Source organism: Rhinolophus hipposideros, assembly GCF_964194185.1.
Source record: "Rhinolophus hipposideros genome assembly, chromosome: 17".
Classification (NCBI taxonomy): Eukaryota; Metazoa; Chordata; class Mammalia; order Chiroptera; family Rhinolophidae; genus Rhinolophus; species Rhinolophus hipposideros.
The window spans coordinates 37,732,558-37,759,301 of NC_138063.1; the positions used below are offsets into that span (position 1 = coordinate 37,732,558).

The window sequence follows — 26,744 nt, forward strand, 5'->3', positions numbered from 1 at the left end:
CCAGGTCTAGTGTAGCGGTCTATGTTCATGACTAGGGGGACATTGATAGGCTGTCTGAGTTTTTTGCCAATAGAAGGTGAGCAGAAAGGATGTATGTCACATCTGGGCAGAGCCTTTCCTGGCCAGAACCCTCTCTGCCACATTCCCACCTCCCTCTAACACAGCATCCCTCTCCTTTAAAGATGGAGGCTTCTCTGTCGGGCGTGGTCCCTGACCACTTGTTATACATCACCTGGCCTAATCTGACTGAGCCTCGTCTGTTTACTGGTGCAACACAGGAACTTAGAACAAAACCTGGTGTGCAGCATGTATGCTTGGTAGTGTTTGCTGAGTGCATTTCTCTATCTTTACTCATAAGTTTTTACGTGGCATGTCTTAAACTTAAGCATGCTAAAGTGATCGATAATATCTGGATACAGGTTCCATAAAATGTTCTATGACTGACCCAGGCAACAATCGACACTGAGTACCTACTGCATGAACTCGGTCTTTCTTAGGCCCCAGAAGAATAAGCCACTGTGACTGACTTAGCGTGGTTTGCAATCTAGTTATAGAAACAAACACATAGACAAAATACTGTGCACCGCTGTGTAGTAGAAGGGGATACACTCCTAAAGGTGTCCTAAGAATTCAGAAGGGAAACAACTCCTGAGGGTGAGGCTGGTTAGACAAGGGGGTGGGAGGCTACTTCAGTTGGAGCTGGAGGACTTGGACAAAGAGATAGAGCTAGAGAGAGAGTATTCCTGCCTGGAGGAACAGCGTCAGTCATACGCACGCAAGAATAGATTTTGAAATATTAGAAGGTTGTGTATACCACTCTGGTTAGAGGCCAGACTGTAGAGCTAGACTTCTGCGATTGAAAGCCTGGCTATGCGATGGCTCTGGGACTTTAGACCAGTCAGTTAACTTCCCCTGTGCCTCGACTTCCTCATTTGTCAAATGACAACCATAATCATACCTACCGCAAAAGGTTGTCGTGAAGGCAAATGATTCAATACATTCAGTGTTTCGAATAGTACCTGGCAGTACAAGTGTTGATTTGGAAAGAAGAGTTCAGAATTGTACAGACCTCAGATTTTGCAGGATCTAGGATCTAAGTGAAGAAGTCTATTGTTTCATTCTGCAGGCAAAAATATTTTCCACCAGCAGCTCAAAGGTTTTTTATCGGAAAGCTGTAGACGGTTAATATTACAGCAGAGTGAGCCGGTGCTGAAAAGAGGAGGCGGAGAGACTGGCATGGAGGAAGATGCCATAATCTTATTGTGGGAAACTGAAAGCGTGTGCCACTGTCACAGCCATGGCAAGGAGGAGCCGGCTGTTGCCGATGTTCTAGAGAAGATGCTCTAGACCTACCAAGTGGCAGGCTAGGAAAGAAAAGAAAAAAAGAAAAAGTGACCTGAAGCGTTTGGAGGCTGGATGACTTAGAGATAAAATGATAACACTGACCAAAATACTGAATACCAGAAGGGAACCAATTTAAAGGGAAAGAAGAAAAATTCTATTTTAGACACGGAAGCAACAAGTTATTTAGAAGGAAATTAGATATGATAAACTGAAGTTTAACAGGGCTGTGCTCAAATGTCACTCAGAAAATCTTCTGCAAACATCTTATCTAAAAGATCGCCTCCCACCTCTCACTCTGTATCACATCACTCTACTTTATTTCCCTCACTCCACTGCATGGCACAATATTACGCTACATCCGTGTTTGTTGATTTGCTTATTATTTGTTTCCCCCCACTCTCTATAATGTAAATTCAGGAAGAACAGGGACCTTTTCTTTATATCCATTACTCTATCCTCAGAGCCTAGGACAATGCCTGGCCCTGTAGTCTTTCAAAAATTATTTTGTGGAATAAAAACATTTCTATTTGCAAGCACAACTGCCAAATATGCACTAGCAACTAGAGGTCATCTTCAGCCTGTGTAGAGGTGTCCACCCTTATATTAGTTAACAGGAAAAAAAAGAGAAATTAAAAAGGAAGATTAGATAGTAAAACATTAGGACATAAAGCTGCATAAATTTAAATAATAATTGACAAAAGAGTCAATGAAGCACAGTTGAGAGGAAACTGGAACCCATGTAGAGATTTCGCATAAGTAGAGGTGGCATTTCAAATCAGTGGAGGAAAGGTGTATTCTTCGATCAATAGTTTGGAAAAAACTGGCTAGCCATCTAAAAGATGCATCTAAGTCCTTTCCTCAAACATTTCACCAAAATAAATCTCAAGCATATCAAAATTTTATGTATAAGATAAGAAATCATCAAAAAATAATAAATCGTAAAAGTACTGCAAGAAAATATTATTAATAGCTGATTTTTTTAAAAAGCCATGAATTAGGATAAGCCTTTCCAAAAATGGCATGAGGTGCTTGCAGCATAGTAGAATATTTTAAAACTTTACAAAAAATAAAAACATCTACACAAAAAATATTTCCATGATCAATGTCAAAAGAGCAAAGAATTAGAAATCCTTCAGAATTTGGCACACAAATATGCAATGTCTTTAATGTGCAATATACTATTATAAGTAAAAAGTAGATGAATAAAAAAGTTGACAATTCGCAGAAAAAAATAATTACAAATCATTAGTAAACTTAAAAGAATCAACCTCACTCATAGTTTTTAAAATGAGGTAGCAATGGCAATGATTTCAAGACTTAATAAAGCTAAAGGCTAGAGGATGTGGGGAAAACATAACCTTTTTTTTATAGTCATTTAGCAATAATAACCAAGATTTTAAATTGACATATCCTTTGGCCAAACAATTCTAGTTGTAAGAATTTACCTACAGAATATATTTGTATGAGTCCACAAGGATAAAAGAAAGTTCATTGACAAATTGCTTGTAATAAAGAAATTTCTAAACACGTATGCTAAAAAGAGACAGGACTTCTGTTCAGTAGAATACAGTGCAATTATTTAAAACTATGGCATGTATCTATGGACTGACAGAGAGATGTTAACGATATACTGTGAAAAGAAAGAGAAAACAGAAGTAGCTAAACAGCATATCTAGCATTGTTTTGTGTTAAAAGCCAAAACAAATGTAAAAATCCTTGTACATGCAACAAAAGCTTTCAGTATGCTATACAAAAACCTGTTAACTGTGGCTGCCCATGGGGAATAGGATTGGAGATGAGGTGACACTTTTAATTTTCACTTTATCCTTTCTCAGTAGGAATTTTTTTTACAATGAATATGACTACTATTAGAATTTCATAAGAGAAAGAATAAAGCCCACAATACTTAGGTCACACTATCCTTTTGACCTCTTCCCCAAAAAGTGTATCTGTAGTGTTTGCTTGAGTATTCCTGAAATTAAAATTATGTGAATCCTCAGGCTAGCCCAAGACATCCGCAGACTGGAACATTAGGAGATTATGTAGCTTTCCAGAACTTTTTGAACTACTACAGGAACTTCTACAAATCTCTTTTAGAGAGGAAATTAAAGTCTTGTTTTCATGTTACTAGTGATCAAAACTCAGGGAGGGAGAACTAAAGTGCTAAAATAATTCATGTGTCTCAAAATAGCCAATTGCTCTTCACTTGTTAAGTTGATACCAACTCATTCTGGATCCTTTCTAACATTGCCAAGGTGAGCCTGATGGCACAGCTGAGAAGACGATGCCGTAACAGGAAGGTCGCTCTGTGATTAATTCATTGGAAGGCCAAACACTTATGAACAAACCAAGGTGTGTGTGTGTGTGTGTGTGTGTGTGTGTGTGTGTGTGTGAGACAGTGTGTGTGTGTATTGTTGTTGTTGTAGATATTTACGTGTGAGAGTGAGATTTCAAATTAATATCAGCATTTCATCAAAGATTTCGTTTAAATCAAGTACTATGTGCAGGGGTGGTCAGATGGCTCAGTCGGTTAGAGCGCAAGCTCTGAACAACAGGGTTGCCTTCCTGCATGGGATGGTGGGCTGTGCCCCCTGCAACTAAAGATTGAAAATGGCGACTGGACTTGGAGCTGAGCTGCGCCCTCCACAACTAGATTGAAGGACAACTACTTGGAGCTGATGGGCCCTGGAGAAACACACTGTCCCCCAACATTCCCCAATAAAATTTACTTTTTAAAAAGTACTATATGCAATAATTATATTTCCTGCCTTTTTGTTTCAAAAGAATTTAAGACATGGAAATGATTTTTTTTTAATCCTCAAAATACTAAATTACTATTCTCGCAACTTAAAATAACTGTATATTTCTGTTTAAGAGTATAGGAAAACAAGAACATATTTCTTAAGGCTTTGACGCACTTTTGCTGTGCCTGATCTTTTCCAAGTATTTAGAAGAGATTTCTTTTTTTAAAAAATAGAAGTGTCCTATCAATTATACTTTTTATTGGACATTTTTTTTTTACAATAGCTGTTATAGAAATCTAAGTTTTATACAGTATGTTACCTTTCCAACTTACCAACAATACTCATATGATTGATAGTATTGAATTTTCCTAATACTTCCCAGCCTAAATGATCAGTTGGGTCTATCAATTAGGAATCCCGGAGACTTTAGAAAGAAATAAAACAATTAGCTGAGAAAAATAAAAGCAGCGTTATGAAAAAACTGTATGTTTTTACTAAATCATATACATAATGTTAGATATACAAACTGAGATCATATACAGGTCTGTTCTGTTTTAATTGGAGTCCCATCTCAGGGTGATCGAGTCAGGATTCCAGAGGGTTATTTCCCTAAATGTCCACTTTTTCAGTATTCTTTCTTGTCCTACTATGAGATACTCCTTCCTAAGTTTATCACTAGGCCTACCAATTGGACACAAGGTTCTCTGATCCCTGTGAATTCAACATCCAATGGTACTGATATAAGAGCTTGTTACCATTAATTCTCCATGTGCTTTTTACTGTTGTTATAGGAGTAAAGAGAAGAGTGAACATGTATTAAGCTCTTCTAGGCACTTGGCACACATTGTTCATTTAGTCTTCATAGCAACATCATGAAATCAATTCTGTTGTTCTCCACATCCCTCTTATTTGCTATCTGTGGCTTGCAAATGTTAAATAAATTCCCAAGGTTGCACATCTAATGAATGTCAGTGCTCGAAATTGAACTCAGGTCTGTGGGTTCCAAAGCCCATACTACAGACCAAGGTCAAATTAAAGGGCAAGCCAGATGGTCCATTGCCCAGGGGTGCCATTATACAAAAAGAACACAACATTACTGGAGTAAATAAATAATGCATTGTCAGTTCCCCACTAGGGTTTCCATGTACAAATCTTCACATAATTATATGTTGGTTGCACTCCCAAAACAGACTGCTTTTTCAAATGGAAATAACACTCCTAGGACACTAATACATGTTACCTCAGATGAGTATTTTTGTAAAATGCCTAGAAAGCTGCACAGTGCAGCTTCAGGCCATGATCCACCAACCAGGTGACACTCACGTGAGTTTAATAGTCCAGTCATAATCAGCTAAAATTCTAAACCTAAATAATTCCTCGCCCAGTGCTGTTAGTTGGGAGTAGTTCCTCATAGTAAGTTTTATATTGTTTTACTAAGCTTCCCAATAAGTCCTTGACTTTGGACAACTGTAATGAAGGGAAACAATAGATCATTATTCTGAATGTAAAAGAAGGAAGAGTGCCTTTTATTTTCTATTTCCCGCCATATTGGCCTGTCCTTATCTCTGACCACTGGACAAAAAGACGTCCCTTGTTACTCCTTTCCCGGCACATTTATTTGCTATATCACCTCTTTCTCATCATAGCTGCTTTGTGCTCCCTCTTTGTGTTATACTGTGAAATACAGGATCAACCCTGTACATTTCCTTTGTTCCTGCTTTGAAAGGGCTCTGCCCAGAGCTTCTCCTTCTCCAAGACAGAGCTTTCCATCCTTTTCTGCATCACCACACACATAGAAAATAGTGTTATTGGTGTGGAATATACATCATCTTTGAGAGGGCAAAGGGCCTGGAGACTTAGGGAGTCAGTAAGTCAGCACAACTCTTTCCCCTTCACAGGATTCTGCCTGAGAAGCTCTGCCATAAGGAATACTCGATGTTCCATTGCTATCGTCTAGGCCTCGCTTTGATTTTCTCATATACTGCCAATGCATTAAGAAAAACAAAACAACACATATAAGCAATGTGCACTCAATGGGAAAAGGAAATTTCAGGCTTAAAATGGTCATATTTGTTCCTGGAGGGAAAAATAAAATATCTTCTCCACTATCTCTGCCTGCATTTGTACACATACGTAATTGTCCTTTGCTAAGTTGCCCACCACACAACCCACCCGGCCCTCTGTCTGGGACAGGTGGAAACAGACCAAACCAGATTAAAGCTAAGGAAGCCGGTCCTTATCTGGGCACCAGATGGGTGATCAAGAACCAACATACACTTTATGTAACCAATATCTTGTAAATGTCGTTTATTGAAATACAAGGTCTGACAATTAAGTTCTCAAACTCATCCTAGAAAAAGTGCTACATACCTCATTGCTGAATATCACTACAGTCACCTTCAGAATTCTCCCCTTGGGAAGCTATGCACCAATGCCAGCGCCTAGTCCACCCTTCAAAGCAATTTGGGGACTCTTTTTCTGGAATGGCCATCAGAGCTGTCATCATATTACCCTTGATATCCTGAATGTCATCAAAATGTCTTCCTTACAATATTTCTTTTATCTTTCGTAAAGAAAGAGATCATTGGGGGCCAGATGAGGTGAGTAGGGAGGGTGTTCCAATACAGTTATTTGTTTACTGGCTAAAACCTCCCTTACAGACAGTGCCATGTGAGCTGGTGCATTGTCATGATGCAAGAGCCATGAATTGTTGGTGGAAAGTTCAGGTCGTCAAACTTTTTCATGCAGCCTTTTCAGTACTTACAAATAGTCAACTTGGTTAACTGTGTGTCCAAATTCATAATGAATAATCCCTCTGACATCAAAAAAGATTAGCAACCTCATTGCAGCAAGTTCACGAACTTAATTGTCAGACCCCATATATAAGATAAGAGCTGCTGCTCAGTAAATCCATCAATTCTTCCTCTAATTTATTAGTGGCTAAGTTGAATGTGAGCAATGGTATAAAATACATGATATGGATTTAGATTTGTTCTCCAATTTTTATAAAGCTTTAGAACTGTAGCAAATGTCATCAAACTCGTGTTACTTATGTTGAGATCTTAGTTCTGCTTTTGTTTTATTACATTAAATGAAGTTTATGATTTCTCTCCAAACTTATCTCAGATTTTCTTCTTATAAAAATAGGACTTTGCTTCCCTGGCTACAAATGCTTGGGTTGTACATGATTTCCCCTTCCCTTCCTACAGTTGTAATAAGTAAAAGAAATAATATGCGTAATAAGAGTGGCTACATTTATACTTCTGAGTTATATAACTATCTAATCACTATGTTGTAAACCTAAAACTAAAATAGTATTCGATATCAACTGTAATTGAAAAAAAATTTTTTTTTTTATTTTAAGGTAAACAGTCTTAAGGATAAGTGGGGGGGGGGTGAAATGGCTGCATTTATTGAGCACTTACTCTGTGCCAGGTCCTGTGCTAATTATGATACATGAACTGTGTCACCCAGGCCTCCTGAAAACCTCATGAGGTAGATAATATTCTGATAATCCCCACTTTAGAGGAAGAAATCCGAGTTTAGAGATGCTAAGTAAATTGAGGTCACACAGCTGGTAAATAAAAGAGTTGGTACTGGAACCCATGTCTGTCTGACACCCACGACTGTGTGCTTGGTCACTACGTTGTACTGCTGCAGGATATTCTTTAAATTGCAAGAGGTGTTTACATTTGAAGAGACACATAAAGAGTTGTTTCACTTATTGTTTTTAATGCTCTTTAAAAATACAAGCTTGAATCTGTGCACCCAGCACACTAGGGCTTTGTGAAGTTTTTCCATTTGAACAGCTGGGGGAGCTTGTAGGCAGCTAATCATTTCCTTCTCTGTGTTCTTAAAAACAGACCCAACGGCTCAGTAATAAGCACCAGCATTAGCATTATGACTAGTCCCGAGAATGACTTACCAGGCTGCTGAGTTCTAGAAGCTTGGAGAGACTGCCAGGCTTAACTAAAAGTGTGCATCTGGAGGAAGACACAATGCAGAAGTAGCTCCATGGTCTGTGGTGTCCCAGGAAGTGGCAGAGGAGTGATCTTTTAAGTAATGTGTTGGCAAAATGAGATTTTTGTCAAATACTTGAAGGGAGGCAGCATGGGGCAGCGGAAAGCTCTTTATCCTCGGGACGGCGCCTGGTGCTTAGTATGCCCTCAGGATTTTCTGAATGAATGGGCAAATTAAATAACTTATTAAAGCCTCGATTTCCTCATCTGAGTGATGAGTGTTTCTCAGAAGACATCAGCCTTAGAGTTTAAAACAAGCAAGCAACAAGTCTTATCATTATAAGATCGATCATGTTGCTCTGGCTTCATTCCATCTCAATAATGATTTCTAGAAATCTTCAGTTTGTCCTACTTGATTCATAGACACAGGACCACCTACCACCTGCCACCTGCCAGTTCCCCACCCTCGTTGCAACAGACACCTTTACAGGTATTTGCTGCAGTGACCTTGATCTCTGTGCCCAGGTGGTATGCCAGCCACCCTTAAGGATGTTGCCATCCTCAGCCCTGTCAGTGCTCAGCTGGGTTGCAGCTGCCCCCAGGCCAAAGCTGACATGTATCAGTGAGTGTCCCCAAGGAAACAGAGGCCACACTCGGGTTAAGTGAAGGAGGAACTATTTATAAAGGGACTACTTCCAAAATGTAGGGAAGGAGAGAGGGATCAGACCACAAGAGGTAACGTAGTCACCTCAGGTTCGTGCTGGGAGAGTTGGTACCACCACCCCAGACTGCAGAGACAGGGGCAACTGGGAAGGAGAAATTCTGTAGGCATATGGCTCTGTTTGAATGCTACCTCCTTTGAGAAGATTTTCCTGACACCGCCAGGCCTACATCGGCCTCCTTCCCTACTGTTCTGATTGCATTCTGCCTCATTCCTAACAATTATGACATTGAAATTGTGCGGCTTGCCTGCTAGACTTTGAGGAGGGACTGATCCTATCCTTTCATCTTTGTATTCCCCTGTATCCAGCTCAACACCAGCACAAGGCACACAGACTTTCAAACATGTATTTTGCATGGTTGAACAAATGGATGAGCAAATGAAGGGCTGTCCTATATGTGCAAAAAAGAAAAGGCATATTCGAAGCCCCAGCCATGCCCTCTTATCCAAAACAGAAATAGCGTTCTCTTTAAATTGATGCAGTAAATGTTTCTAATAAAACATTAAGAAAAAAAAGAAAGAAAAACCAGATGTGTCTAAATTAAAAGTGAATATCACCTCTCTCCCATCAGGATCTACATATAATAAGTGGTCAAGTACATCGCCTCTGACTTCTTTATTTGTATATAAATATACGTACTTTTTAAAGCAGATTAGTTACACACACTGTTCTGAGCATACAATGATGATATTGTTCTATATGGTTACATTCAGATTGACTTTGTTATTTTTATTAGCAGCACAGAGTTGTGCTTTTCTAAGCATGACAATGAAGGCGGGAAAGGAATAATGGCAGGCTCAGAAGTCAGGAGGTTGGGCTCAGCACTTCCCAGCTGTATAATCTTAGCTCCCTTAACTTCTATAAGCCCCAGTCTTCTTCATCTGCACAACTGGAGATGACAATAGCCTTATCTCAGTAAGAGTGTTGAGTAGACTAAGCGAATAACAGACGTGCCTCACAGAATACTGGTATATTGTAAGTGCTCACCAAATACTAGCCGGTGCAATCATTAGCTCACCCTTTTACTGCCTAAACATTATAAATGAGTAACGGAAAATGACAATGTAGGAAAAATATTCACAAAATGAATGACAGGCAAAACTGAATATTAATAAGAGAAAGCGAAATATTCTATTAGAAAAGGGAGCCAGAGAGATGAATAGAAGAAATGTAAACGCTCTATAAGCATATAAAAATGTTCATCCTCTCTAATAACAAAAAATGAAAGACAAAACAATAGGATTGCATAAACAACATGTTTTCTAAAAAGTTGCCAACAACTTTTTTTAAATTGAATTTACAGAAATGCTGAGAAATAGGCTCCTAGGAATAGTCTTAGTATTAATATCAGACTCTTAGTAAAACTCTTTAATCCATCTATTCCACTTCCAGGAATTTGTGCTAAAGAAAGGTCATGGATGCATATGATAAGGTCAGTGTTGCATATGATAAGATTTCCTTCCTCCCCCCAAAAAACCACTAAAATAACTTAAACATCTCAAAATGGAGATTTAAAGAAGCTTTGGTACATTTAAAAACTACTATGTAGCCATTCAAGATTATGCAGATTGAAAATATTTAATGGCACATAAAGATTATTCATAATATATGAACAAAAATTTTTTAAATTTAGATGATACCATTTTTTAAAAAGTAAGAATAAAATATCTGGAATGGTGTACCACAAATGTTAACAGGTTTTTCTAACAGGTGGTAGGATCACAGGTAATTATAGTTTGCTTGTTTTCATCTGTATTTTATAAATTTATTTTTATTCATAGTTTGGATATGATCCTAACTTGGTTTAAGAGAGATGATGGAATGGGCAAGACAGTGAGAGAAGACAAATTGGCATCTTAAATTCTTATTTGTACATAACACTTGGGTGTGTTTAAATGTAAGGAGAAATATTTTGATGTAAGCACTCATTATAGCACTCCAGCAGAATTAATGTTATTTGCCTATACCATAAAACTCTAAAAGTTTATGTTCTCTGTTTTTTCAAAGGGAAACAGAAGAAGAATGGGAAATTCTAAAACAGAATATCATATAATAATTCCTGTATAAAATGGTTTAGGGCTTCATGGGTTTAAGTTACTTGTTTAAATTATTACTTTCCTAGCAACAACTAAACTTGACAGGAGTATACGTTTTCCAAGTAGAAGGGAAAGATAATGAAAGAAATTGTTCTGTCACCATTATGAAACTGAAGTATCATTACATTTTCTTGCTAAGCAAAAAAATGGTGAGTTTTAAAATCCAAAAATCTTTTCTTACACAAAGCAAGAAACTAGAAATCAATTGTGATTCAAATGACTAATGATTTCCCTCTAATTTTAATGATGTAAAATAACTATCTGATTAAAAAAGAACTTGCTGTGGTTCAACTATAGACTATGTTCAACTTTGTTATTTCTACCCTTTCCTGGGTGTTATAAAAAGATTCCCACCACAGAAGTGATTTTGCGACACCTCCGTATGCTATCCTACCACCCTCCCCACTCCAACCCCCGTTAGGGAGAGGTGATTCCTCAAAATGCCAAAAATATATATAGAAGAGCAAGGGAGATGAAACAAAAGTATCAAAATCATGAGTCTATCCAGTTGGTATTGTACGGGAAAATATCTGGTATATTGATACTGGGAAAATGGTGCCACATGGAGCCAAATGTTGCCTGTTTACATTTGGTTTCTGGTGCCTGAACCACAGGCGCCCACCACATGCCACAATGAGACCCACTGATCTTACTGAGGGACCATTGAAAAAGGCATGGCCTTAATTCTTTCTCTCCACGGAACAGAAATCTACACTATCCAAACAAGCTCTTTGGAGGTATGTTTACATCATGTACAAAGAGCTGGGAGACTGACTAACGATTAATTAACAATCCTTTCAGCTAGTTCTAGCCTTAAGTGGGTGAGTGTTGATGTATGGAAAAGATGTAATTGAAAAAACACCCATATGTACAGTCTGTAGTCTCTAGTACTCTAAAAGTTAGCTGAGAAGAATAACCAGCTGTCTCAATTCAGTGTTGTTGTTTTTTTAAAAATCTTGCTTGAAATTAAAAGGAAAAAAACAACAACACTCCATTTCAAAAATCTCTATTAGATTGTTTTTTAAATAAAAGCTAATATTTCTCGCCACTTCCAAAATTTAGGGGGGATGGGGCAAAGCTCACTTTTAAAAAGAATGTGGACCCTACTACAAGTGACATTGTGTGATCCAGTGTCTAACATTGATTGATTATGTCATTTACAGTTTCCTGGACTATATACTAAGGCCAGTTGAGCCATCACTAAGGATTATTAGAAACTAGAATGCATGGGATCTGCAAATTTAATAAGCAATTAACAAAATCAGAAGTTTTGGGACAGGTAATGAATATAAAGGAAAGAAGATAAATTTAACGCTAAAATATTAGGTATGTTAAAAAATTTATTCTGACTCTTAACATGGTAAGGAAGACTTTATTTAGGACTGTTCCAATAGAAGAGGAAGGTTGGGCTCAACTCCTAATATAAAAAGGATACATGGGAATTTAAAGCATATGAGCAGAGTGTAGGGGTCAGTGGATGGGCAATTACTAAGAGTGTACATCAAGGGTAGGGGGATTCTTCCGGAACTGACCTAACAGGATTCTTGCTAAAACAGTTTAAGGATTTAAACATCAAAGGTGGGGAATGAGAAACTTAATCAGATCTCAAGGATGATCGCATATCAAGTGAGGGAGGCCTCTTGTTAAACTTACTTAGCAGGATTTTTGCTAAGATTTGGGCTAGGTAGGCAGAAGACAGGATGGAGTCAACTTCAGCGCCTAGTGGAGTAGGTTCAGAGAAGACTAACTAAAGTGTGATCAAGGAGAGAGTCTTTCTCAGGTGCCATATCATATTTCACCCTAACGAGTATCAAAAGGTAAGCAGGAGATTGTGCACACCTTTCCTCTCAAAGAATGTTTTGCATGAGAACCAGAAGCGGTTCACTAGAGAGGCACTGACTTCTCATGGGAAGACTCACAGCCATTGTCTCACCTGGTCCCTCCACCCCCACTTCACTGGAGCAAAAGAAGCAGGATTTTTTCTCCTGTGCAGTGTGTCAGTCTGGGAAATAGAGGCCAAAAACAGGATGCAGATATATTCCTATGCATTTATGCTTTACGATAAAAATAGAAATCCACACATTTTAATTTGTATTAATTGTCTAAGCAAAACTTCTAGATGATTTGTTAAATTTAAATGTGACTAATTTTTCTTATGTTTTGACATGGAAAATACATATTATTCCTAGTTCTCTTCCATACTCTCTGATCATTTTTGAACAGAATACTTTGTTGTCTTGAAATCTGTTGTTATTCTTCTTAATCACATTCAAACAGTTTCCATCTAGAGTTTAACAATCTGGTTTTATTATCCTTTGCTAGTGCATCCTGTGATACAAGAGAATGAGAAATGATGCCAGGGATAGTGTTAAGCCCTTTATATATGTTAACTCATTGAAACACTAAAAATGATTCTGTAAGTATGTTTGTTATCGCTATTTTACAAATGAGGAAGCTCAGAGAGGTTGCTACTTGCCCAAGGCCACCCAGACAGAGAGTAGTAAAGAAACTGAGATTCAAGCCAAGACTTTTTTTTTTTTTAATTAAATGTATCGGGGCACATTGGTTACTAAAATTACACAGCTTTGCAGTTATAGTACAATTCTATAATACCTCATCTACGTATTGCATTGTGTGTTATTCACCCAAAGTCAATTCTCCTTCTATCACCATATATTTGACCCTCTTTACCCTCTCCTGCCTTCTCCACCCCCACTTAACCTCTAATAAGCACCTAATTGTTGTCTGTGTCAATGAGTTTTTGTTTGTTTATTTGTCTTGTTCGTTTGTTGCTTTCAGTTTTATATCTCACATATGAGTGAAATCATATGGTACTTGACTTTTTCTGTCTGCCTTATTACACTTAGCATGATAATCTCAAGATCCATTCATGATGTCGCAAATGGCAGTATTTCACCTTTTCTTATGGCCACGTAATATTCCATTGCATATATGTACCTCATCTTCTTTATCCAATTCTCTATCGAAAGACACTTCGGTTGTTTCCAGGTCATGGCCGCTGCAAATAATGCTGCAATGAACACAGAAGTATATATATATTTACAGATAAATGTTCTCAGATTTTTGGGGGTAGATCCCCAGAAGAGAGATTGCTGGGTGATATGGTAATTCTATTCTTAATCTTTTGAAGAAATTCCATTTTGTTTTTCATAGTGGCTGTACCAGTTTACATTTGTTACCAGCAGTGTATGAGTGTTCCTTTTTCTCCACAACCTCTCTAATACTTGTTATTCCTTCTCTCGTTAACAATAGCCGTTCTAACAGGTGTGAAGTGATATCTCATTGTAGTTTTGATTTGCATTTCCTAATAGCTAGTGAAGCTGAACATCTTTTCATAAATCGGTTAGTCATTTGTATGTCTTCTTGGGGCAAGTTTACAGTAGTTTCCCCTTATCCATGGCTTTACTTTCCACCTTTTTACTTACCTGCTGTCAGCCACGGGCATTAAATGAAAAATTCCGAAAATAAACAATTTATAAGTTTTAAATTGTACATCATTCTGAGTAGTGTGATGAAAACTCTCACTGTCACACTCTGTCCTGCCCAGGACAGAGGATGAATCATCCCTTTGTCCAGAGTCTCCACTTGTTGGTCACTTCGTAGTCTTCACAGTTACCAGATTGACTATCATGGTATCACAGTGCTTATGTTCAAGTAACCCTTATTTTTTACTTAATAATGGCACTAAAACTATTCACATAACTTTTATCACAGTATATTATTCTAATTGTTCTATTTTATTATTAGTTATTGCTGTTACTCTCTTACTGTGCCTAATTTGTAAATTAAACATTATTATAAGATTATATGCAAAGGAAAAACCAGTATATATAGGGTTCGTTCGGTACTACCTGTGGTTTCAGGCATTTCCTGGGGGTCTTGGAGCATAACTGTTGAGGATAAGGGGGAACTTCAGTACTTGTTCTCACTCTTGACCATTACTAAAATCAGCTCTGTCATTAACTTGATTGGTGTCCTTAGACAAATCCTAAACTTTCATAAGCACTGGTTTATAAATAAGGAAATGAGCCTAAGTTTCTTCTGCTAGAACTTGCAATTGCCTTTATGATATTGTGATTTATAATAAGAAATATGTATTTGGTCTTTGTCTCTGTTCCTGGCACAAAGCTACTGAAACCTTTGGAATTTCCTGAGTTATGAGAGCAATGAAATTATCTTTTGTTATGTTAATGAGATGGCTTTTGTACCTTACCTAAGGATGAGGGCTGGTTGCCAGGAGAATCAAACTTATGACTAAAGCGTTGGAACTTTCAGTCCTACTCCCCTGACCTCTGGGTAGGGAAACGGGTCTGAAGGTTGAATCAATAGCCAATGGCCAATGATTTAATCAACTGTGCCAATGTAATGAAACCTCCATAAAAACCCAAAAGGATGAAGTTCGAAGAACTTCCAGATTGGTGAACATGTGGAGGTGCTGGAAGAGTGGCTCACGCACAGAGGGCGTGGAAGCTCTTTTCCCTTTTCCCATACTTTGCTCTATGCATCTCTTCCATCTGGCTGTTCCTGACTTACATCCTTTTATAATAAACTGGTAATCTAGTAAGGAAAATGTTTTTCTGAGCTCTGTGCGTCATTCTAGCAAATTAATCATACTAGAGGAGGCATTTATGGGGACCTCTGATCTACAGGTGACAACCTGGACTTGAAACTGGCATGGGGGGGTGAGAATGGGGGGCAGTATGAGACTGTTCTTGACCTGTGAGATGTGATGTTGTCTCTGGATAGATAGTGTCAGAATTGAGTTAAATTTGTTGGATACCCAGTAGGTATCTGCAGAGAATTGAGTAATTGTCTAATGTGTTAAAGGAAAAACACACATTGGAATTGGTGTCAGAATGGTAGCCTTTGACTCAGATCCAGGAGCAGTGAGAATTTAAGCTCTGAAACCAAACTTCTAATTTGCTACTTCCCGATAGTAAATCCTTGTGTTAGCTTAGAGACACTGTCTCTTACTCAGTGCAGATGATGTAGAATTTGCATTCCATTATCAAATTATTCAAATAAAATAAGAACTGGTTCCCAGAGTTCTAATTTGGCATTTCTTGCCCTTTCTACACTTTAAAAAGTGTCTTACATCCTGTAACTGCCCCTGTCATCTCTCTGCAAAAGATCGCCTTTCCCGAGCTTGCTTTCTGCCTCCTCCAAAATATCTTACTGGTATTTGAAACTTAACAAAAACTGAACTGAGATCATTGTCCCACCTCTACCCTTACTCACCAAATTTACTTCTTTAAACCAGCCCTATTTCCTTTACATTAAGAATATCTCCTCCCAAGTACCCAACCTTAAAATGTCAATCATCTTCAACTCATTTTTTTTTCACTGTCCTATTGCCCCAGCCCCTCATCTGAATTGTTAAGTCCTTTCTACTCACACCATGTGTCTCATATTCACCTACATTCTTCCATCTCCTTACCGGTATCTCTCATCTTCAAGCCATAGCACGGTTAGATTAATCTTAAAACACTTTGATCACTGTCTGGCTCAAAATCTTATAGAGCTCCACACCAAACAAATGTCAAAATCTCTCCTCAAATATTCAGAGCCGTCCATGATATTCATCCATCGTGGTATGTTTTTCCCTGTCCCTGTTATTTGCTGACATAGACTATACTTTAGTCAAGCAGAACTATTTCCTACTTCCTGCCCCATGCATGCCCCATGCATTTCCTGGTTCTGTGCTTTTGCTCATGCTTTTCCTTCTGCACAAAATACCTTTCCTCCAATCTTCTTCTGTTAATATCCTATCCAAAGTAAATGCTATCTCTTCCATGAAGCCTCCCAAGATTCCCCCACCAAACGTGACCTCTTCACTTGTTTATTTGTATCAATTCTATGGAGATATTCAATCCCCCTTATTATTTTGTAGGGCCAAAGAACTTAAGTAACTATAATCAAATTTAGAGAAGTGAAGTTATGTGTCAAATGCCATACAGCTTGATGGAGGCAAAGTCAGGACTACAAAAGTCTGCAAGTGAATCCATCACTGTGTCTACTATATGAGGACTTACACACCTTTGTACCCCCGTCACCCATTTCATTTCCTCAACCCCCCAATACCTGCCTCCGGCAACTAGCAGTCTGTTCTCTGTATCTATGAGCATGGTTTGGGATTGTTTATATTTTAGATTCCACATGTAAGTGAGCTCATACAGTACTTGTCTTTCTCTGTCTGACTTATTTTTCTTAGCATAATGCCCTGAAGGTCGATCCATGTTGTCACAAAGGGCAAGGTTTCATTCTTTTTTATGGCTGAGGAATATTCCATTGTATATGAATTCTACATTTTTTTACTCATTCATTCATCGATGGACACGTATTATAGGTTGTTCCTATAAATAATTCTGGCTATTATAAATAATTCCTCAAGGAACATAGGGGTGCATATATCTTTTGAGTTAGTGTTTTTGCTTTCTTTGGCTAGGTATCCAATACTGAAATTGTTCGATCATATGGTAGTTCTATTTTAATTTTTTGACAAACCTCCATACTGTTTTTCATAGTGCCTACACCAATTTACAACCCCACCAACAGTGCACAGGGTACCCTTTTTTCCACATTCTTACAGACACTTGTTATTTCTTTCTAGTCATTCCAACAAGTGTAAGGTGATAGCTCATTGTGGTTTTGACTTGCATTTCTCTGATGATTAGGGATGTTGAGCATTTTTTCATGTACCTGTTAGCCATCTGAATGTCTTCTTTGGAAAAATGTCTATTCAGATCTCCTGCCCATTTTAAAATCAGATTGTTTGGGTTTTTGCGATGGAGTCATATGCGAGTTTTATATATTTTGAATAATAACCCTTTATCAGATATATGATTTGCAAATATTTTCTCCCATTTCATAGGTTGATTTTTTCATTTTGTTGGTGGTTTCCTTTGCTGTGTAGAAGCTTTTTAGTGTGATGTCACCTCAGTTATTTAATTTTGCTTTTGGTGTCAGATCCCAAAAAATCATCTCTATCACCTATGTCAAAGAGTGTACCACCTATGTTTTCATTTCTACTATATCAAAATTTAAATACCTTTTGACCTAACTATACAATTTACCAATAAATTCCTTACGGCTTCATGATTTCATGTTGTTCCTTTTTTTGTGTGCTCATCATGTTTTCTCTACTTTACCTCTGTACCTAGAATATTGTCCAGAATAGGAGTGCATTAAAATATCATTATTTTAATATGAGTTGTGCTAAAGTCAAAACATATCCAGGCGTGGGGATGATCTGAAATTTTTTTGGCCTGAAGACTGTAGCTATTGAGACCTCATCCATTCTTTTTTACTTAACCAGTATTTTTTGAGAGGTTCAAGTTACATATTTAAGGTCATAAAATTGGAAAATTTAATTGAATACCCCAAATAGTTTTGTAGATAAGGAAAAGAAGACAGCATTAACACATCTATCTCTTGGGCTGAATTAAATTTCGTTTGACTGTAGATTGTTAACTCAATCTCAAATTATGTAACTGTGATTGAACCATCACTCTAGCCCCTTCAAGCATCCTAGAATGAGCTAAGAAATAAATAATCAGCAATTTATTTTTTTAACTCATACCCATAAAATGTATGTAGGCACTTTTCTGCCTCTCTCACACACAATCCACACATACACACTCAAGCACTTGCACCACAGCTATCGTTGAAAAATGGATAACTGCAGCTCCAGAGGGAAATATTCTGATGGTGGTAAAGAATTAAGTCATTCATTATGATGCCAATAATTGTTATTACTATTGTCATTATTATCTAAAGTCCAGATTTGGTGCTTGGCTTTTTCTGCAGTAAAGTTGTAAATAATTAATATCAATTTAAAAAATATCAAAAGATCAAGGAAGTAGCTATATAGGACACCTAAACATTCTTGTTTCTAGATAGCTCTCAGTGGGGGATAAACAACAACTGATAGCACTCTTTGGGACCAAGTGGCAAGATAACATGTTTGTACTATATATATACATATATATGTGTGTGTGTGTGTGTGTGTGTATGTATATATATATGTATATATATATATATTAGTATATGTTCTTATTGGCCATCTGTCATCGACAAAGACTGACTTCAACCAACAGTTTATATAAAACTCATTTTTTAGACAAAGAAACTGAGGCTTGACAGAGAATGAAGTATCAGCACAGAGAGAGAGGATCCTAAGCTCCCATAATTCACTTAGCCCCTAGGTTCCCGCACTTCTCATTCTTTTTCTTCTCAGTGTTTCAGGGCATTGTTCCTTCAGTTTGCACTAAGTTGGTTGGAGGTAGGCACCATAGGTTTGATTGATACAGCAATTTGCATCTCAAGGCATCGCTCGATAAATACAGTGCAATGAAAGGCTACTCTCTCACAAGCCAATTTCCCCCTCTGGGCTGACTTTAGAAGCTCATTGATGTCACTTCCTTCCTCAGTCAGCAAGTGAATTTTCTTTAATTCTCAAGACCAGCTGTCCATGCTGTCAACAGAAAGTTATTAAAATTCCTTTAAAGTGAATAAAAATAGCCTAAAAGCAAATGTACTTGGAAACAGGAAAGAATCAGTATGCAAAGTCCACAAACCTCTGAGCAAAATAATGTTGATCCAACCAGAGATTTGAAACATTGTATATTCAAGATGCTAAAAAAAATAATTAAAAGATGCTAAACCACATAGTTCTTAATCTTTTATTAGCAATGCCTTATGCAGTTAAAATTTATCCCCTAAATTCCATTCCTCGTTTTCAAGTATGATTTGAATAAATTTGGGGATGACTTAGATTTTTCCTGCAGTGGGATTCCCTCCTTTTTTCTTGCATCAGCCAGGGAACGTTTATATCTCCACCAGGCTAAGACTATCCATAAGCAAGAGAAAAATATTATCATTAGCAGCAATCATAACCATTAGGGCCACAAAGTCATTATATAATTATGTATTTTAATTTATGAGAGTTTTAAGAGCTCAAGGGAGGAGATCATTTTTCTCATATTTAAATAGCTGTAACTCACAGAAATGGTCTATCTGGCTCCCGGGTCCCCATGATGAACCAATTGTCTGACCTCAGTAACTGGAAAACTGCTTGTTGCCTTGTCAATCAGCCCTTGCCTTATCCCTCAATCCCCCAGTGTGGCTTGTACCTTGCTCCTTGAGTTGTATACAACCTGGTACCTAAGTCCCTCCAAAACATGGATATATTCCCCACTACTTATATCACCAACAGTCACCCACCTCTTCCTTATTTGAACAGGTGCCACGAATTCTGGGCTCACTCTGACCTTTTGCCAATAAAAATTGCATCTGGTTTGTCTTGTCATTCCAAGACACAGCCCAGGTTTTTGTCTTAGGTTTCTACTTACAACTGAGGCTCTCGGGTTATGCCTGCCCTGCTAATGTCTTGCCTGCAACCACCTCAGGCCCCTAATTACAGATAATACACAATGCAATTAAAAAGAAGCCTACATATATATTCATTGTGGCTGTGCTAAGCAACCTTATTTTACTAAACAGTAGTTTAGTGAAAGAAAAGGGTAGAAATTTGGGTAAATTCACACTAAAAGCACAATTAAAATAGTATCGATCTTCAGGGAAAGTGTAAAACATGATGTTATAAGTTGTCTAGAATTAACTCTCAGTCTTCCACTTCAATTCCCACAATTTTGAACACTTATTGTGTTCCTAATACAGAACTGGGATACCACAGACGTTGACCGAATAAAATAGAAGATGAAAAAAGAACTTTGTCATAATCACTGTTACTAGGACACTAAAATTCTTGGAAAATCAATTGGGAACTAATATAAAAAGGACTGCTAGCACAAAACAAAGTGTCTCATATGGTCCGGAATTCATCAGTAGTCAACTTCATGCCCTAATATGATCCATCTAATCATTTTTAACCCATGAAGCTTTTCCTTTTACTAGGGAGCCAGAGCCAAAAAGAGCTAACTTAAAATGTGAGGGTGAGAAGGAAGTGGGTGTGGCTATAAAAGGAAATTGTGAGAGATCCTTGTGGCAATGGAAATGCTCTATCTTGACTGTGGCAATGTCAAGTATCCTGGTAGTGATACCGTGTTATAGACTTCCAGATGTTACCGTTGGGAGAAACTGGGTACCCAGGATTTGTCTGTGTTGGTTCTTACAAATACACGTGACTGCACAATTATCTTAATTAAAATTTTAAAAGGATATGCTTAATAAAATGTATATTTCACACCAAGATGCTCACAAGCAATGCCACAAAATTTCTTCTTTTCTCTCTTTCCTAGTGGTTTGTTGGGTATTTATTATTACTAAGGATTATTTTCCTTCTATGTAAGACATACATGACATTGATCACTTTCAGGCTATTATTACAATGATTAAGGCTTATTGTTTTAGAGTCATTATTTTTCCCCATGTTGCCTTCATACGTTACTCTGATTTGTTTCTTTCCTGATCAAGATACCATTTATAGAACTGTTGGCTTATACTTTAACCTCTGGCAGTACTATTACAACAAGGCATAACCATGTCTTTATCATATTCACAGGTAAGAGAACAGTTTTTAAAAGTAGCACGTCTTCCATCGGCCCCTTTAAATCTCCTGGTCTAGTCGGTCCTCAAGGTTGCAGGAGCTCAGTGGTAGTACTATACTTGAACAGGTTGTCATTGTTTGGAAACCTTTGATTGGACATTGTTCAAATTTTTCTTCGGTCCTTTTCAACTCTTCACCATTTCTCTGCCAGAGTTTAATACATTTTTCTGGTATCACCGGATTTCCATTTCGTTTTCTGTTATCTTTGTCTTTCTGTTATCTTTGTTATTTAGATTTTCACTTTTTTTTTAAATTCCAATTATTGGACCAATTTTAGATGTTCATATTTTGATACAAATCTTTGCTTAGAGACCCCACGACTGCTATCGGACATTTAAGTGAGAACAACGCAAAGCCAGTACTGTATTTTCTTCATTTGTATACTTCCATATTAAATTTATTTTTGTTTTCTCTTTCAGTGACTAGAGAGAAAATCCAGGAACATAACACCGACCAGGTATTTCTTCACTTCTCATAAACTGTAATATAGAATTTTGCTTTAAATGTTAATAATTAAGCACTTGTGCATATAAAAATATATATATGAAAAGGGCATTGCTGGTTATTGGGTATGAGCAATATGCAAATCATTGGTTCTGAGAACATATAAATTGGTCATATGTGGATGATCACGCACTTTCCATGTCTCCCCCACCTCAATCTTCCCTCCACACCATCTTCCCCAAGAATGGGAAACAGTGGAGAGTGGGACTCTGCCAGGTCTAGTGTGTACACATCCCTCTGAGCAGATCCTGACCTCTGCTTTGATACCATCATGGCTGCAAATAGATACTTTTATCTACTTCTCCTTTAACTGAGGTGACTCTCCTCTGTGATTTTCCCAAGTTTTACTTTGCCCAGTCACTCCCTCCCAAACAGTTAAGAGCTGAACTCCTAGCAGTGGAAATGTACAAGTTGACTTTCCATTCTGGTCTTTGATACCTACCCACAGTTAGCCTATGCCTTCCTGTCTGCTTCACTATTTTCTTAGCCTGTCTTTTTACTGATTTATTTTTTATATTTACTGGTAGCTGGAGTCACTCTGTATAACTGTTTAAGGGGCTTGAGACATGCAGCCACACACACAAACCAAGGATGGCCTGCACCAAACCCTGTCTTCCCCACCCCACCTTCTCTTTCCATAGGCCAGTCCCGCTGCAGTTTCTTCAAATGCTTCCTGTGAAACTAGACTCAGAGAATGCAAACACTGGCCTATGGCAAATATGCTCAGCTTTCACTCACAGACACAATTCTCCACGTATTTTTGTTGTTTTTGCTCTCTTCTGGCATAAATTATAACTCACCCTTGCCAAGGAGAAGAGTGGTAAATCTACATTTACACCAGTCAAGGGAACATTTTTCAAAATCTTCTCCTAATGGGCTTCAAAATAAGTTCCAATTCTAGTCCCATTGTCATTCACCCAAATTAAGTTGTAGCTTTAACTAATCTGTGCCAGATGCCCTGTAACTCATCAAGCTTTAAAAAATGTTAAGTAATTTGGCTAATATACTATATTGCACATTCACTAGGCAAAATCTAATGTTTAGCAGGTATCGTTTTGCTTTTGAATATGATTGTAAATGTTGACTCGAAGTATCAGCCATCTTAATACTTGAAAATGCTGTCATTGTGTGTTGGCAAAATCAGTTTGCCATTTCAAATAGTTTATTTGCCTTTTGAACTTAGTTTCTTTGTCACTGTATTTTCAATTATATGTATATACTCAAGTGGTTTGGGAAGGCTGAACAACAGTTACCCAGTAAAGTTTATTGCTACCATTATTATTTATTTAAGTCACAAAGGGAATACTTTTCCTTATAAAGAGAACTGTTTTCCTTATTAACTTAACAAGTTAAAAGCCGTTGGTCAAGAAATATATTAAGACTACTTCTTAGGGGCATATTTTCATTTCCTGTATTTTCCTTTTTTTTAACATTTGGCTGAACTAATATAGAATATGTGGACACCAAAATAGAACATCAAATATTTACTCATAATCTTAAACGTTGATCTGATGCCAGATAAAATCATAATGGTTTCCAGTCCCAATAAGAAGCTGAAATTCTTTGGACTTTAACATGAGAAGTTATGGTCTTAAGTACATTAGTTACACAGTCATTCTCAGGACAGATACCATAGTTTTTGTGATTCAATCAGTGTCTGCCAGCTGGTATTTCTAATTCTACAATAGAATTTCATAGAATTTCCATTCTTCTCCTGAGGAGGGAGGTATTCCCCACTTTCAAGAATGCACCAGCATCCCTGAAGTGGTTTCCCTAATAAGACAAGTGTCAGAGGGGTAGTAGATTGGGGTGGGGGCTTATCACTTTGTGAGGGATATAAATGATAAATGTCTAACTATTACAGTGTTTTGTACACATGAAAGTAATAAAAAAAGAAAAAAAAAGAATGCACTAGCAATACAATTCAAAGAGGTATCTTATACCTCTAACTTATCTAAATTTTGGCAAAGAGCCAAGAAATGAAGTCACCCCTCCCCTTCTTTAAATTACTTTATCATCAAAAGAATTTGGCCCTTAAAGAACATTTTGAAAACTCACTTCAGATAATCAATACAGTGTTCATAATCAAAAAGGAATGTAAAACAGAGCACTGTTGAGCGTTAATCTTGCCCTTAAATCCTTCCCACTAGGCACTATAGATAGTGTAATTAAATTGAAATTGAAAATCGAGTCCTCCCCCATCCTTTCATTAGCCAGGCTATGAGTTCCACACCAATGTGAGAAATCAGGGCTGGAGTGGAGGGAAAGCTCTAGCCTACTGGCCAATATCCAGAATGCATTTTTTAGCCCACAGCTATTTTACCACACCTGAGCTCTGAGAACAAACAACTGTTAGAGTTCTCGGGAGTGAACGCTGGATTCTTTCCTGTGTAATTCACTGGGGAAATTAGTATGCTTCTAAAAAGTAACTTGTAAACACAGCTTGTTTACGAGAGGAGGACAAAAATGAACAGTGAACCACTTGGCAGCTGACGTCTCACAATGGGATGAATGCATGACCCATTTTTTTCAGCTCTCTCTTTGGCAGTTCAATCCTGCAACAATTTTCTGTCTGAAAAATGTTCCTTGTGGAGGAGAAATCTCCTGTAAGTTTCCTGAATAATTTTTACTATGGTAGATTAAAGATAGTAGTTTAAAATACTACCAAAAATACCTTCGAAACCAAATTAAAATATGGGAAAACCGAACGTAAAAACTTAACTTTTGGAAACTGCCTTATTATATAGTAGACGATTAGAACCTGTAGGAAATGAATACCTTCTGTTTATGGCTTTTGTATAGTAGATCATTGAAGCCCATAGTGAATGAATACCGCTAGGTGACAGAGGGACACTCACCACCAGGCTCTGTTACATGTGGAGAAGATGTGTAATTTACAGAGAACATTCAAAATAATGGCGCTGGCTACGACAAAAGCTTCCCTTCACTGACTGCCCCGTTCAGAGAGAGCCAACACCAGGGATGCTGTTATAGCTCACTTTTTTTTTTTTTCTGGGCTGCTGTAACAAACGATCACTAACTGGGTGCTTTCGAACAACACACATGGATTATCTCACAGTTCTGAAGGCTAGATGTTCAAAATCAAGGTGTCAGAAAGATCATGCTGTCCTGGAAACCTCTAGGGGAAGATCCTTTCTTGCCTGTCTCCTAGCTTCTGACGACAGCTGGGAAATCTTGGCGCTCCTCGGCTTGTTGCTATATCACTTCCATCTCTGCTTCCATCATCACATGGCTGTTCTCCATGTGTGTCTCTTCTTTTCTTATAGGGACACCAGCCATATTGGTTTAGGGCCCACCCTAATGAGGTCATCTTAACTTGATTACATCTGAAAAGTACCTATTTCCTAGTAAGGTCACATTTACAGGTACTAGGAGTTAAGAGTTGAACGTACCTGTTTGAGAGACATCGCCCATAACAAGCCAGAAACTTCAGAGTCATCATCCCCATCCACTCCATCTACTCCATCTCTCCCTCTGACCACTGAGCATTTTGTTTTGCTTTTTTTAATTAAGGTTATTGGGCGGACATTGGTTAGTAACATTATGTAAGTTATAAGTGTATAATTCTGTGACACATTGTCTATATATCGGTCCTATATAACACTGTTCCACTTTCTCTGCATGTACAAAATTTACTCATATTCCAAAACCTAACCCAAATAGCTTTTTCATAAAATTTTTCTCCTCCTATAACTAAGAATAATCTTTCCCTCTTCTATGCTCCTGTATTATTTTTCTGTCCCTTTGCTATATAGACCCTTGCTCTTTTTAATCGATAGTCTAATTATTTATATACCTTTATGATTTTCTAACTAGATCGTATCACCACAAAGAGAACAAACAATGTTTGGTTCACTTCTGTGTCCACCATTAGACCTTGTACGTCAAAAGCACCCACCTAATTTCTGGTCAAATGTAAATTCTGCAGCTCACTAAATTATTACCCTAGTAGCGAGAGGAACTGCAAAATGTAGGCAATCTACTCCCCGTACCCTGAGCTGCTCAAACCTGGTGTGTCATTTGTTCTTCGAAGACAGGAACCAGGTGTTGTCCTTTGCCCTCCAGGTAAAGAATTTAAACCAGAAACAGAAGGGACAAGCTAAGACTGCACATGGTCTCTCTAAATAATAGTCACACAGTTGGGGAATGAAAGAATCAAGGGGCAGGGAGACTCAGACCTTTATTTCACTTGTGTGTCCACATTCCATAATTGCCTATAGAATGTTAGACAGACAGCTTGGATCAAGACTTGGGCACCTGACTGTTTTCTCAAATGTAAGCATGGCAATGCCATTCACTGTTGCCTTTTCAGTGTAGCGTGAACTTTACAACTTCTAAATTTAAAGTGGGATTGCATTACCTTGCACTATTCTTATCAAAATGCCCATGCACTCAAGGAGACAACTTTGACTTAAAGAGAGTTTCTCTTTGCAAGTTCAGCATGAATGGAACTAGCAAAGGTTCTAGCCCCCTAATTCTCTTTTAAGATTACCTTCTAGAATTGGATGTTGTGTTTTCAAAAAGCTATCCAACTTATGAGTCTTCCTCTAAACGCTTGAAAGTAAGGCTGAAAGGATCAACAAATGGTGGCACTAATGGTTGTTAACAAAGAAGGATTTATAAAGATGGTATTTGTTAAAGGTCAGATGGCTTCATATGTAGAAAATACTTAGGTGTAACTGTCAACGGCTCACCTCTTTAATGGGAAGCTGAGAAAGTTATAATATTGTGTAAGAGTGTCTGTGGAAATAGACAATAGTCTGTGG

General features: G+C 37.7%; 1 protein-coding gene across 4 annotated transcripts in view; it reads left to right on the forward strand.

Annotated features, from left to right (window-relative positions):
- Positions 1-26,744, forward strand: part of CHST9 (carbohydrate sulfotransferase 9) — a 250,880-nt gene that overhangs the window by 193,790 nt on the left and 30,346 nt on the right. For all 4 annotated transcript variants that reach the window (XM_081078312.1, XM_081078311.1, XM_081078313.1 and 1 more), the window contains one exon: positions 21,873-21,910. In XM_081078312.1, the coding sequence (XP_080934438.1) occupies positions 21,873-21,910 (38 nt within the window). The remainder of the gene's footprint in view (positions 1-21,872; positions 21,911-26,744) is intronic.